Source organism: Zootoca vivipara, chromosome 7, assembly GCF_963506605.1.
Source record: "Zootoca vivipara chromosome 7, rZooViv1.1, whole genome shotgun sequence".
NCBI classification, from domain to species: Eukaryota; Metazoa; Chordata; class Lepidosauria; order Squamata; family Lacertidae; genus Zootoca; species Zootoca vivipara.
The window spans coordinates 39,739,705-39,755,719 of NC_083282.1; the positions used below are offsets into that span (position 1 = coordinate 39,739,705).

General features: G+C 44.3%; 1 protein-coding gene across 1 annotated transcript in view; it reads left to right on the forward strand.

Annotated features, from left to right (window-relative positions):
- Positions 1–14,249: 14,249 nt before the first annotated feature.
- The window catches only part of LRP8 (LDL receptor related protein 8), a 190,191-nt gene continuing 188,425 nt past the window's right edge, over positions 14,250–16,015 (forward strand). Inside the window, exons 1-2 of the mRNA XM_035123356.2 lie at positions 14,250–14,436; positions 15,308–15,427. Coding sequence (XP_034979247.1) covers positions 14,367–14,436; positions 15,308–15,427 — 190 coding nt within the window. The 5' untranslated portion in view covers positions 14,250–14,366. The remainder of the gene's footprint in view (positions 14,437–15,307; positions 15,428–16,015) is intronic.

Consider the following 16,015-nt stretch of genomic DNA (forward strand, 5'->3'; position numbering starts at 1 on the left):
GAATTAAGAAACTTGTGGAAAAGCTGCATCAAGCAAAGTAGAATGCAATTAGTATAATTTATAACTTGACATTCTGCTAACATGTCAGCATCCTCAATTGGGGTGTGTGTGTGATGTGACTGCATATGTACACTTTGTGCATAGGTGAAAAACCTAATATGAGAGCCATATAATATGCACAGAACTCACGTCTTGGGGGTTTATTTGTCTGAATTGTATACCTTCAGTTGTTTGTGCTATGACTTGGAATGTGTTACAACAAACCTCATTATCTGATCCTCACTTATCCAAATTCACCTGTGTTGTGCATCCACAGTATGTGCTGCTCCAATTGAGCTACGGCCCTTCACTGGAGTGTTGCCTGAATGTAATTCTAGGGGAAATGGCAAGTCAGATGGCAAGCCAAAGGTTTTAGATTTCTCCAATGGCTGCTAAATTGCATAATAAAATAACCCTTTTTAAAAAATATATATAGAAGAGTGTTCTAAGGGGAGTGCTTTGCATAGAACCAGAGTATAAATCAAGTGGAATGGAGAACAGTAAGGGCCTCAAAATATTATTTTGTGCAGAGCAGGTATTTTCTTTATTATCATTTTTTATTACTTATTTAATTTGTTAGTCACTTTATGTTGCCCAGAGCAACTCTCAAAGTGATTTACAACCAAACAACCAACCAAACCCCACATTGATACATTAAAACCGGGAGGGGGGGTGGAATTAAAAACTTTTTACCTGCTTCTAAAAGTCACAGATAGTTAGAGGCCTGGTAATAGAGAAAAAAAATTGCCTGGTGCCTAAAGATGGATAACGATGGTGCCAGGTGAACCTTCCTAGGGAGAGCATTCCACAAATGGGGAACCACCACTGAAAAGGCTCAGGTTTTTTTTAATGGGAGTTGGGAGATTATGGAATTTCTCATCTACATACAGGTGTTCTGCAAAACTGAATGGGTGGTCATATGTTACATCTTAACAAGTATGTTACATCTGTACACCTGGATGTGCAAATGGTTGAGCTGTACGCTCCTATTGTTATCCACATGTAACTTTTAGTTAATGTACACTCTGTGTACATGTGCACACAGTAATTCAGCTGTACAAAAGCAACATGTGTACACTCTTTCTTACAAGTTCTTGTGTATGTGCAAAGACAGTTTGTACTGTTATATGTTCAGTGTAACTTTCAAACAAGCCTTATGTTCTTCTCTCATTAGATGGTTTCCCACAGCTTTGGCTCCTTAAAGCTTGCAGTCCAGGTGGGTTCTTTGCAATGGTAACTACAACAAAATAAACTCTTGGTCTAGAGTAGACCTTCATTTTTATTCCTTTTATTTCTTTATGATGCTATTTAAGGCAATATAATAAAAAAAAGACTGAAAAGATTAGTCTGTTGCTCGGACCCTATTGGGCAGCATACCAACTTGTAACTCAGAAAACAGCTTTCTTCATGGGATGTGGCAGCTTTATAATCCCACCATGCTTTGAGGGCTTTCATATCCAATCTCGGAGAGCTTCTTTGCTGCTAGGGAAACTTGATTGACATTACTTCCACACTGGATGTCACCAAACAAACTTCATGCGGCAAGAGTGCTGCTCTGAAATTATTAACCTGCATCTTGGCACGAGTCCTTTGATATCTGTTCAGAGAGAGAGAGAGAGAGAGAGAGAGAGAGAGATCTGAGGCATTCACCAGCTCACGCATGTATTGTTTTATTGCCCACACCTTAATGAGAACACAGTGAGTGTATAATACCAACTCGGTTGACATTTGTTCCTTCCTCAGAGCTCGAGGCACTCACTTTTCAAGAACTACCTTTCTTTTCACCTCATAAAGTTAGCTGACTGCAAATGCTTACAAGAAGTGAGATGCTGATATTGTACAGCCAATTGTCCTTTATTGTTTTCTGAAACAAAGGTCAGGCCCTTCCCCAATCAATCCCCCCCCCCTCGGGTTAAGATTTATCTGGAAGTTCCTTCCCTCAGTGCTTCCCTCTTCTGGGTAATTTGATAAGAGGTGAAGGGATCACATGTCCCTTGAGTCCCTACGCTTTGCAAGCTCCATGTTATTGAGATGGGATTTGAACAAACGGAAGCAAAGCAAATGCCTTTTTCCCTCAGAATTGCTGGGCTTTCTCAGCACTGGCCCAAGTAATGAGAAAAGCCAGTTACACTCAGGTATAAAGCACACTGCAATAATAAGCAGAAAATTCTCCTAGGGCATCTGGTCTCATAAATGTTGTGGTCCGTATTCTTGAGGCAGAAGTAGATACTACAGTGACTCCAGTGGGAGTTGAGCTTCTGAAATTCTGTCAGCAAGACCTTCCTATTTGTAAGCTAATTGAAATGACTGTTGCAAATGTTTGCTTCTGCTGAAAAGCAATAGACATGTGTAGATGAATATTAGCCTAGTTTGATATTAGCATTTTAGTTTGTTCTAGACTGAATAGGAAATCTGCTGAACAAGGACTACTGCTCTTTGGTAGAGCACAAGCCTGGAATATAGAAGGCAACAGGTTCAATCCCGGGCACTTTGTGTGTGTGTGTGTGTGTGTGTGTGTGTGTGTGTGTGTGTGTGTAAGTCCATTTATTTTGGTGAGTCTCCTCTGAGTATGGTGTACCTTAGATGAAATTATTTGGTTGCAATCTTCTTCTTTTTTCCAGTACTGCAACTCTGATAGCGCAAAAAGGAATGCAGCTTATTTTCAAGGTAGTTTTTGAGGAGATCTGTATTCCTTCATGGCTGGATCCTTCTGTGTTTGAAGGATACCCTGCATCACTTCAGAGGCACACTCTGCTAGCCAGTTCTTAGAAAGCCTCTTTTGCTTTCTGTGATCGCTTTGAAGCCAGATGATTTCCTGGCAACACTGACTGTAAGGGGAATGATGTGACCGTGATTTAAAGCACACTGACAGCGATGACTTCTGAAATTTTTATAAGGGTGCCAGATATGCTATTTAAATTTTCATAAAGATTTGAAACTACATTCTTTCAGGGTTGTGGGGTTTCTTTTTTAGTATCATGGCTCAAATTGCTCACACAGGAGAATGCTTGCGATGGACTGCTTAACAGATGTGATGAGCCTTATAGTTGGGATGTTAGGCTGCTGGAACTGTAAAAATGATTATGCCATCATAGAGTTGGTAGTTGCATAATGTTATGTACAAACTTGTGGATATGTCTTATCTATAATTCAGTACATCTTTTAATGAACTTGCAGGGCCACTGGGAGCCTGGGACCAAGCAAGGTGATATAGAAACATGAAAACAATGCTGGAAAAACCAAAGCAACAATGAAAGTCTGCTTGGTTTTTTGGGGGGTGGGTGGGTGGGTTGAGGGGTGGCAATTTCTAGACAAGCAAGGGGACAAGGCTGTTTTCCCTTTAGGCTTTTCCTTTCTTTTCTTTTCAAAGCTGTGTATGTCTTAGATGAACAGGCAGGTTCCGTGTGGGCTGTACTCTCAACTCTTCCAAAACTTGCTGAGTTGGGCTTTGCCTCTAGACTCATCAAAAAAGTGGGCTTCTCTGTGCATGGAGGTGCCTCCACCCTGGACCTCCTGTCAGTTTCCCTGCAGCCTGTGCGACAGGGCAGTCCCAGCCGGCCCTGCTCAGGAAACAGAGGTGTTTTTTGGGTTTTTTTGGTTTTTGGAGATCTGGCAACCTTATAGGTACATGAACTCCTCTGAGCTCCTCCAGGTAAACTTGTTTTTGATCATGTCCCCTCCTGATTTGCTTGCTTAAAATTTACATGGAGGTTTACATGGTCCGTATTGAGCATTTGTTTTGATTTGTTTGTGGAGAGGTTATATGACAATGAGCATTCATCCTGGATTGCTTGTGTGTGGTGGTTATATGCCTCCCCATTAATCAATTGTTTTTCCTGTTATTGTTGTTGTTGTTGTTATAAAATTTATTGCCTGCCCTTTACCCTAAGCTCCCAGGGCAGGTTCCAGCACTGAAACACAACATTACAGCACAATATTAAAAACAGTTTTAAACAACTTCGAATAATAGAAATAAGGTGGGTGCTAAAAGTATACATCTCATGTGTCAAAAGCCAAGTCATCTCTATCCAAAAGGGGACAGAGCTGGCAAAGCTGAAAAAGGGCATTCCTAGCCACTGAGGCCATATGAGTCTCTAGTGACAGCATTCAATCCAGGAGACTCCTAAACGACAAACCTGCTCCTTCCAGGGGTGTGCAACCCCATCCCGGGCGGGCCACCTCCCCACCTCCTGGATATGAGAACCCAGGACATATAACACCTCTGTCTTTTCAGGATTCAGCTTGCATCCAGCCCATCACCATATCCAAACATTGGTCCAACACCTCAACCACTTCTCCTGAGTGCATTTCCCCATCACCTTTGCAGCTGTAAAAAGTCTTCTTCTTTTGCACCAGAGTGCTTTACCGGTAATTACGCAAACTTACATTTGCATAGGTACATTGTGCTAGAATCTCTTCCGCAAAATACTGACTACCTGGTGGCGACCTTTGTATGATGACTGAAAGACTACAAATTGAAAGCATATTAGATCATCTTGATTCTTAAGTTGATTTGAAGGTGATATACAAATCACTATGCAAAATAGATGGTATCCTCACCTCTTACTTCTGGTAAAGGCAACCTGGATTTGCTCTCTGCATATTTTCTCCACATTAAGAAATGGCGTTGCCTTCATACTTCTATATCATCTTGGCTGATCTCAGAGCCCTTCAGTAACAGCAGCAAGCTTTCTTTTAGCAAATCATAAATAAGAAATAATCCTTTGTTTATAAATTGAATTGCATGGGGTGGGGATGTGTACAAGAAAAAAAATGGATGCTTATAGCAATAAAGCTGCTCCGTCTTTGAACTTACCATTCTTATCCTCAATGGGAGCTTTAAAATATACATGTTTAACAGCACAATGCTTTATTCACTATGTTCAGTGCTCCCAGATAAGTGTGCATAGGCTTGCAGCCTCACAGTTGTACATTGCACTGAAATGTATAAACTATTGATTCAGAATGAATGGAATTATTTACATTTATCCAGCCCTCCTTCAGAGCATCATTGCTCAGGGGAAGCCTGTGCTTATATGCTTTATATAAACTGCAGCCTTGCAGAGCAGCTCTGACCAAGTCTACTCAGAGGTATGGTAAAGCGGGGCTAGGATCACATCAGTCTTACCATTCTGTGAGATCATTGTGAGAGACAGTGACAGACTCAAAGCTACACTTGGAGTTTCATAGCTGAGGAAGGATGACACTGAACCCCATCCATTGCACAATGGGGGGTGGAAACAAAATATAGTGCTAAGTAACCATCCCATCAGTGCAATGATTTATGCTTCTGTAATGGGACTTTCCTACCCTCCTCTTCCAATCTGAGGGAACTCCTAAAACAGTTAGGCCATGGGGGAGAGGGGGGGGGGAATTCCCATTGTGTAAGCATAAATCCTTACGCTGATGGGGCAGTTACTTGTCACTGCACTGGACTCAAGTCCAAGAACCTTGAATTTCCTAAAGCTGTTGCCGCTATTATAGGCTATGTTAGGAAATTAGCAGGAGTAGTGGATATACAGTGGTACCTCTACTTACGAATTTAATGTGTTCCGAACGCACATTCGTAAGTAGAAAAAAATTGTAAGTCGAATCCCATAGGAATGCATTGGGAGAAAAAAATTGTAAGTCTAAACCCTATCTAAAATTTGTAAGTAGAAAAAATCCTATCTAAACCACATCCAAGATGGCGGACGGAGCTCTATTTGTAAGTAGAAACATTTGTAAGTAGAGTTATTTGTAAGTAGAGGTACCACTGTATATCCTTGAAGGTACTGCAGCTCCCTTCAGGAGCACAGGTCAGCATAAAACTTACTGCTGTGTTCACAAACACAACAGAATGACACCTCAAAATGCTAACAAAATAATTATATTGTTATATGTGATATATATGCAATAGGATATATAATGTTATATATTATTACAACCATATTGTATAGAAAAACTAACTATATAATAAAAATAGAATGCATAACTAATAAGTATGCTACAATAAACGTGTTAAGTCTTTTTGGTACTAAAAGAAACTCTCATGTTTGCTGTGACAGACTTGTGGCTTCCTCTCTGGGAGCTGTTACCATATCCATGAAGCTCTATTGCACACAGTAGGTTGAAAAAGCACACCCTAACCCCATCATTAGCCCAGGGCAATTATTTCTTGACTTATTACTGATTAACGGCTATGTATAGGTACTTGGGAAATAATTAGACACAGCATTTTCATTTGTTGCCTAGACTGTATTTATGAGTTAGCCTGTGGATATGAATTTTAAGGGTTTTTTTTAAAGCAGAGTCTTGTGGGCTTTTGTTCTTTATTCCTCATTTTTCCTCTATGAAATGTGACTGTTAGGGCTTCTGTGTAACACACTGCATATTCATTTTTGATGCAGATCAGTGACAGGCAGTCTTGGGTCAGCGAGGGCTTAATAATGCAAAGATTATTAATCCATCCAATAAACCAAGAAGTGAGCATGCAAAAACTCTCTGCGTTCAAAAATGGGACTTTTGAGTGTTTATTTTTCAGCGAAGCCTCTCTTCAAATATGTTTAATTTGCCATCCTGACAAGCGCCTCTATGTTCATTTACTTTCCTGTGTGAGAACAGGAATTATGTGCTGCCAGTTTTTGAGGGTGTTTAGCATTGCAATTTCACCTTGTGTCACGTTCAGGCAAGCCAGTATTTGAAGAGCTGTACGACCCTGCCCTGGATAGGGTTCTATTTGAATATTACCAGTTAATATCAATTCTGAACAAGCACACTACTAGGGATTTTATATTCGCTGATGTTTCTGTGCTTTATGCCTGCAAGAGAATCCAAAAGACCCCAGACATAGTGCAGACCAAAGCCCACCTTCTACTACTGCCACTGCAATGCTGGAAGATTTGCAGTATGTCAGTGTCTGACCCCTTTCAACGGTACAGGTGGCAAGCAGAGCAGTCTGTTTCAGGGGAGGCCAGACACCTTGAAATGTCTTTGAATTAAATCTGCCTCGTTCACCCAACTCAGATGCAACTGAATCAATTGTCGTTTTATTTTATTTTTCTGTTGGAAGCCGCCCAGAGTGTCTGGGGAAACCCAGCCAGATGGGCAGGGTACAAATAATAAATTACTACTACTATTATTATTATACTAAGATTGTGTAAACACACTGATCTCCATTGTCACACCAAAGGTGACAGAACAGCCTCAACCCACACCATGGAGTGGTCTCTGTGCCTTGTTTTCCTGTGATGTAATGTCATTAAATGGGATCCCTACCTGTACTTCTTCCATCCCAACAGCAGGCAGCTTTTTTGCTGCTCTCCACAAGTGGTTTCGCTATCCATAACCTCATGAAAAAGCCCAATACAGACAACCACCTCTCCATTTGGTAAGGGTTTCTACCTTAAGATTTGCATTGCCTTCTGCATGACGAAACATGGCGTGGTTTTTGCTGTTGTTCATCATGCATGTGGGGTAAAAGTGGGAGACTATATCGAGGAGCAAAATTTCCCCATAGCTACCTCTTGGAAATTTAACCTTTGTTATTCGCTCAATGTCTGCCAGCATATCAGTTATTCAGAGTATGCATCAACATAAAATAATGGAAACTCAGAGAAAAATGTGAGGCATGAACATCTTTGCTGGGTGGGGAAACCTGCTGTATGAATTGACCTGTGGAGAGCTACTGTATTAGGATGGTGGAGAGCTGTTACCCAAATGATCTTCTGTGATCCTTTTTCATCTCTGTGTGTGTGATCCAGATATTCCTGTGCCAAAATACTTCCATGTACACATTTGAATTTATGCAGTTTCCTCTTTTGACTGCAGGTCCTTGTGCTGCATTGAATGCTATTTTAGAGGACACCTGGACCTTTAGAGTGTTTTCCCCCACACTGCACTGTTAGGAAGGGAGACACTCAGAAGCTCTGATACACCTGTGGAGCTTCTGTGTGGTCCTTTGCATCCTTCCGTCTGATTCCACATCAAATTTTGTGCGCCGTGTCGTAAGAACAAAATGAGAGGTGCTACAGGTCTAATTAAATTCCGAGACCAAGGAAATGTTCAATTAACATGGTAATTAACACAGCAATCCCATCACTGTTTTTTGTGCTGTATCCCTTCAGGAACATTGGCATAATGAAGAATCTAACATAACGGTGCCTGCTGGGCCTGAGCATTTTTAGCACCGGGTCACCAGGGAATTAAGCAAGTGGCTCTCCAGAGACTCCAAGAAGTTACAAATCATTTAGTAATCAAACAAATGGCTTTGCCCGTGTTATGAAGAATGGCATGATCAATTATAAGTGTCTGACTGACTTGTAATTTATTAGTCTGTATTACTCTTTTCTGTTATTGTTCATTGGTTTGCCTTATACAAATCTATATTTCTGAGTGCTAAGTAAAATCACCATCGATTTTAAGCCGGCTGGTGCTAAATCCAGGTTTCTGTGGAAAGTCTGTATTTCTTTTTTCCTTCTTTATTTTTGTCCACATTTTCGGCAAAGGAAGCATTGTAGCTAAATTTGGTTTATAAATACAATGCCAGTAACTTACAGCTAAAGCTGCTTTACCTCCATCAAGAGTAATCTCTAGGCTGTATGCTTTGCACATTTACAGTGATATTATACCAGCATAATTCCATCGACTACATTGGTATTTGCTCCCGAACAAGTGATTTTGAAATGTGTGGAGCCAAATTGTAATTTTTGGACACTCTTTTTCAAATGTGGCAGGGCCTGATGGATTGTAATGGCTTAGAACAAATTAGGCATTTAGGCTCATTTATCACATGCTCATTTACCACAAGTGTGCTCTAAATCAGCATGCTGAAAACTAAGATAACATGTTTGAATAAATTGGTGTTGATACATAATAAGCTGTCAATGGACTAGTTACAATCAAAGGCAATAGCTACCTCCACAATTGATTAGTGGCTTACATTGTGTCAAGCTTATTCCTTAAAGGGACAAGCTTATTCCTCAAAAGGGAAAACATAATTTTTTCCCAACCAAGTACCGGTATTTATTAATCTATTAATCTACCTATTTATTAATCTACCCAAGACTGTGATTTCATGAATCTGCATTGCCATTTTAAAACTTTTTGCATATTTGATTGTTCCAGACTGCATAATAGTATATGAGCATTTTTTAAGAGTATGGTGAGTCTGGTTTAATTATTACAGGGGCATTTAATATGGAGCAGTTTTGTGTGTTTTTGGCTAGTCACTCACTGCACTATTTGCACTTATAGTACCATACACAATTACAGTTTGCACAGTACTCTAGTTTTGATATTTCAGTATGAATTACCGGAGTTGTCTTTTTGTCTCTCCTCCTTTAAGTTGCTTGTTTTCATGAGTCATGTGCTTGGGCAGAGGAGGATACAGGGAAGAGTTTGGGATGCCTCTGTTTGGATAGTCACGAGGGAATTGATATAAAAGTAATACTGATAAATATGAAATAATCAAAATGAAAAGTCTATCTCCAGCCTGCCTAGTACCAATTTTGAACTGGGAAAGGGGAGGTTTGGAATCATGAAAACATCCCAATCTAAAAATCAAAGAAAAATGTGTCTGGGGCTCAACCAGGATATTCAGGTCTACAAACACTGGAGTTCACATGTAGGTCCTTGGCAAATCCAGTGTGTGGCTGTCACCTGGGACAGGCTTGCTTGGGTGAAGTGTGCAGGCAGAGTGCAATCCATACTCCCATCCTTCTAGGGGGACAGTGGACATGAATTTCACCGCTCGACAGCTTCAGGAAAAATGCAGAGAGCAAAACCAACCCCTGTATATGGCGTTTATCGACCTGACTAAGGCTTTCGACACTGTAAATCGTAATGCCCTGAGGACTGTCCTTCTGAGAATTGGCTGCCCAGATAAATTTGTAAACACCATTCGGCTCCTTCATGATAATATGACCATTCACAGTGGGATCAGGTGTTAAACAGGGTTGTGTTATGCCCCAACTCATTTATTATTTTCATTGCCATGATCCTACACTTTTTCGAAGGGAAACTACCCACTGGGGTAGAAATCATATATTGAACAGATGGAAAGCTCTTCAATCTGAGCAGGCTGAAAGCAAAAAGTAAGGTTACCGTAACTTCCGTCATGGAGCTTCAGTATGCTGATGACAACGTAGTGTGTGCACGCTCAGAGGATGACCTCCAAACCAACCTAAATATCTCTGCAGAAGCTTACGAAAAGCTTGGCCTGACGCTCAACATTCAAAAAACCAAAGTGCTGCACCAACAAGTACAAAATAACCCCTCTGCAGCACCACAATGGTGTAACGTTGGGAAACGTCGATCACTTCTCCTACCTAGGCAGTTATCTTTCCACAAGGGTCAACATTGATGCCGAAATCCAGCATCGCTTGAGCTCTGCGAGGGCGGCTATCTCCCGATTGAATGCAAGGGAGAAACGTGCTAAGAGGAAGGCACATTTGGCAAATACATACTTTGATCAACTCCCGCCCGGGAACCAATGTCCCCACTGTGGAAGGATGTGTGGGTCCAGAATTGGCCTCTTATGGACTCATTGTTAAAACCGTGTTTATGGAAGACAATCTTACTAGGCTACGAGTGATCGAAGAAGAAGAAGAAGAAGAAGAAGAAGAAGAAGAAGAAGAAGAAGAAGAAGAAGAAGAAGAAGAAAGATAGGCTCTGCACAGGGTGTTATCATCTGAACCATCCCATGCACTATCCTACTTTTTGTAATAGCATTTTAAGTTTGCCAAAGTCTTTGTATCCTCACAACAACCCTGCAAACTAAATCATAGTAATTTTTTAGGATTCTGGGGATTCAGTTTCTGCTATAAGCCATGGCTATCTCTTTGACTGAAAATGTGCCAGAATAACATAGCCAATGTCATACAATGAACCTGAGGTACAGAGGAGGAATTTAAAATTAGGCCTCCAGATCTTGCATTTTTTAAAGTTTAAAGGGAAGACCCTTGGCAGCTGGCTTACTGAGAATAAAAACGGGCAGACAGTATTCTACCCAATCAAAGCATGACACATCCCCAAGGGTTTAATTTGAGAAGTTTGAAGACATGATTAAGAATTCTGAGCCTCAGAAATAAATGACATGAGCATGCACAGAGTGCACCTCTCCTCAGTTACAAATGTGTGCATGTGTGATGATTCCACAACAGTAACTTCATTTTGTTCCCGTTTGCGCTCAGTCTCCACCCCACATCAATATTGACAACAGCACTCAGTACACTTGCACAATAAATACATCCCAGGTCAAATCAAGGCGTAAACACAAACACCCACCCACCTGTCTTCATATGATACTCCTGTTCCAAAATTTTAAACTTGAAACAACCATTCCCATCAAACATCTCTATCAACAAGTTTCCAGGTTCAGAACATCCTTTCCCAGCCAAAATAAAATACATGTACCAACATGCCTTTGAATAAAGTCACTTGGGGGACGGGCGTTAATTGCTTGATATTCTCCAGTAGCATTAGTACCAACTTACCACCCAGGGATGTATCTGCATGGGAGGAAAAAGAAAAATCCTAATATTGTGCAATGAACAAATAAGTGCAAATCATAATTGCATATATAACATTACATATACTCGCTGTTCCTTATCATGGGATTTTTCTTTTAGATCTAAAGCCTTTGGCTGAAGAGCGTGGTACAAATGCTCTAAATAAACAAATACATCTATTATGTCCTAATCTGTATTTTAACAGGATTACATCTCTTGGTATTTGATGTCATAGCAAGGTAGTGCTTTCAGTTATGAAACTGAGGAAATACTGCTGCTTTCTAAGATTGCCAGATCTTCCACCCCCTCAGCTCCCATAAACTTCATTAGGTATACCTGTTCTGCTGCTATACCTCCTGCTTTGCTTCCTTCTCGTGCACCCACATGGGTACTGTATATTCCTGCGTATAAGACTACTTTTTAACCCAGGAAAATCTGCTCAAAAGTTGGGGGTCGTCTTATACGCCGGGTTGTATTTCTTATACGTTGAGTATATCCCAAACTCTATATTTTAACTGGAAAAGTTGGGGGTCGTCTTATACGCCCAGTCATCTTATATGCCGGAATATACAGGGTAGTTAGTTCTGCCTCCTAAAACCTGGTTCACAGTTCATCTTTCCTTCTAGCTGCAGTACACCTATTAATTAGGGCCAGACTGACACCACTGGTTGGTTGGGAGGTAGCTATAACCAAATCGAGATTTGGAGTATGTGTCTGAGCATCAGTTGTTGGAGATTTGGTAAAGGGCAAGGACATGAAATGAAATACAGAAAGAATAACTGCAAGCTGAAGGGGCTATTTTGCAAAAGGTTCAGGTAAAAAACAAGGTTATGGCATTTTTGCGTTCTGTTTTATTTATTTGTGTATTTATGTATTTATTGTGTATTGTGTATTTATTGTGTATTTATTTGTGCTTTCACAGTGTTGTCCCTTTTTGGAACAAGGTTTTTCAGGAATGCTTGAATATCTGGATTCATTTCAGTCTGGCTTCATGCCTGGCCATGGCACCAAAACTGCAATGGTCATTCTGGTTAATGATAACAGTTGTCAGGAGTGAGATGTGGGGAGCATCCAGAGTGGCTCAAGGAGGTGCAGGTTGGGGGCAGCTACTGCTGCTCTGCTCCTAAATTCAGGGCTGTTTCCAGAAAGTTATGGAGGGGCACTGTTCAACGCCATGGGGATTTTCCATCTTGTTCTGCATTCTATTTAACCTCTATATGAAGCTTCTGATCAGAAGGTCGGCGGTTCGAATCCCTGCAACGGGGTGAGCGCCCGTTGCTCGGTCCCAGCTCCTGCCAACCTAGCAGTTCGAAAGCACATCAAAGTGCAAGTAGATAAATAGGGACCGCTCCGGCGGGAAGGTAAACGGCGTTTCCGTGCGCTGCTCTGGTTCGCCAGAAGCAGCTTTGTCATGCTGGCCACATGACCCGGAAGCTGTCTGCGGACAAACGCCGGCTCCCTCGGCCTATAGAGCGAGATGAGCGCCGCAACCCCAGAGTCGGACACGACTGGACCTGATGGTCAGGGGCCCCTTTACCTTTACCTATGAAGCTTCTAGAAGGCGACCCCAGGAGTTTTGGAGTGGGGTGTCACCAATATGCAGATGGCACCCAAGCTTGTACCCTCTCCATCAGGAGAAGAGGCTGAGGTGCTAAACAGGTGTTTGGAGGCAATGATAGGCTGGATGTGGGCCAACAAATTGAAACTGAATTCTGAAATGACGGAAGTATGATGTGTTCCACATTTTCAAGTCCAGGAGGTAGTAACATGACTTTGAAGGAGCAGGTTCATAGGCTGGAGTTTATCCTGGATCCAACATGTATGTATTACTTGAGGACCAGGTGGCCTTGGTGCCTAGGAGTGGCAATTTCCAGCTCCAACTGGTTCATTGGACCCTTCGGGATGGAGATGATACTCCATACACTGGCAACTTCCACGCTGTAATATTGCAATGTGCTTGGGAGGGGGGCACTACTCATGAAGATAACTTGGAAACTTCAACTGGTCCAAAATACAGCAGCCAGATTACTGGCTGGGGTTTTCTTTAGAACATATTTGCATAATTTTTTTATTGTTAAAACCATTGCATTGGTTGCCAGTTCATTCCCAATTCACCTTCCTGGGTGTTAAGATCAGCAGAGGGAGCTCTCATACATTGGGGGGGGGGGCGTGGCCCAGGACAGTGCATTCCTTCCTTAGAGAAGCATGCCTGCCACTTTCACTCTGGAACAGCTGCAACACCCCACCTTTCTTTCGTTGCGGAACCCAAGCGGCGTGCACGTGGTTCCCAGGTGTTCACCCCCATCCAGGCTCCGAGCAGGCCAAGCCGGCTTAGCTTCCGTGCTGGTGGCCTCTCCGATCACCCCGTGAGCGAAGTCCTGCTCGTTCTCTCCCCCTCCCCCTCTTAGTAAAGAAACACGGTGGGTTGCCTCCAGGAATCCTGCCGGAAGCGAGCAAGCTGAAAGAGCGATGGTGGAAACCGCCAACAGCTGCCTTGCGCACCCCGCTGCTCGCTCCGAAGGCTCTCAACCCCTGGAGGGGCGAGAGGGTGGCTAAACGGCTTGGGGGGGACTGACTGGAGGGCTGGCCCCGCTTGCCGGCCGCCCACGTGGTGCCGCCTCCCGGTCGCCGGCGGGCGCGCGGGCGGGCCTGCCCAGGTCTGGCTCGCTCGCTGAAATCCCGCCCAGTCGGGAGCGTCACTCGCTCGGGCTGAAATGCACACACGCGGGAGGAGGAAGCAGCCGCCCGCAGTTCGCGCTCGGCTGGCGAAGGCAGAGCGCCGGGCTGCATGCGAGAGCCAGCCGCGCAGGGGCCCATAGCCGCCGAGGAGGGGACGCCATGTGCCGGCCAGCTCTGACCAGACTGCTGCTCTTCCACCTGCTGCTCATCAAGCTGCATATCGCTAAAGGTGGGTGGGCGGCACGGGCGGCGTGTAGCGTAGCCGAGAGACCAGGCGTGCGCTGGCTGCCCGCAAACTCCTGGCAAGACCCTCGGCGTGGCGGGTGGGACCCAGAGGCCACCCTGGAGGTGCATGTGCGCGCAAACGGGCAAGGCACACAGAGCCACTGATATCCCGCTGCAAACTGCTCCATGGGATAATCGCTTTAAGCCAAAGCCCGGGGGGGGGGAAGCACCTCTCACCTGGGGACACCTTTTCCAGAGGACATCCTTCCTATTTAGCTGTGGTCCGATCAGAGCACCGCTGCCATTTGCCATCGGTCGTTACCGCCCCCGCCCCCCCAAAAACTGGGCTAATACAATGTGCCTTCAGGAATTGGGCTGAGGAAGCTCTCATCGCCCCCCCCCATCCTTTTTTGAAACATTACCGCGGGTGAGGCTTGTGTTTTAGGAAGAAACAGCGGGGGCTCCCGCACCTTCTCCCACTTGGCTTGGAATGACCCTTTGTTGTTGTTGCTGCTGCTGCTACTGCTGCTGCTGCTGTTGTCATCCCGGCGGAGCCATGCCTGCCTTCTGTCCCCGAGTGTGATCCGTGCCGCCTCCCCAAAATGGGCACGCGCCGGGTGGGGGCGGGGTGGGGGGGGGCGAAGGAGCATTGTTTCCCGGCGGAGATGCTTCCTTGTATGCAGATAGGGCTTTGTGCGCTTTTCTGCGTCTTCTCGCGGAGAACGTGGCCTAGAACGCTCCGGGCTTTTTTGCCTTTTGCAAGCGGGCGGTGGAAGAGATGGCTGGGGAACGGGAAGGAACGAGGGAGGGAGGGAGGGGGCTCCCCTCTCCACCCACCACCCGCTAAACTCCGGGTGTCCCTTTGCCGCTTGCAGGCTCCGCCAAGGAGTGCGAAAAGGACCAGTTCCAGTGCCGGAATGAGCGCTGCATCCCTTCCATTTGGAAATGCGACGAGGATGACGATTGCTCAGATAATAGTGACGAGGCAGATTGCCGTGAGTATCAGGCATGGGGAGACGATTAGCCCCCTTTCAAATCCTCTCTTGCGAGCGGGAAGACAGCTGGCGGGGGGGGAGGGGATATGGTGTGTGCGCGGGGGGGGGAGCAATCGGCTCCTGTTCTGCCGGGGTGTCTGCAGGGTGGGGGTGGGAGATGAAGTCGCGGCCCCGTTTGGTTTCGCCTGCCCTGGTCTCCCCGGTGGGCAGAATGACGAGGGCAATGCTCTGCGTGCATCTGCCGAGAGACGGGTGTCATCAGCGGATTGACCCCGGTTGCAGGAAGCGAGTGGATTTCAGTTTATATCCTAGGTGAGACGTGGGCGTTTGTGTTTGAAGGGAAGGATTACATTCAGTTCTGTGGCTCACAACCTTGAGCGAAGCCGCGCTGGGCTTCATGGTTCCTTCTTAAGAAGCTCAAAATATCAGCTGGCTCACTTCACTTTGGCAAAAATGGTCCCGTGCGAGAGAAATCCCGTTTCAAAGTTCCGTGGCACTGTGTAAGATTACATCCTCTTCCAGTTTATGAATGAAATTGCCTCTTGTGCCGGCGACTTTTTGATTGGCTGCCGGGTAAACGCCAGATAG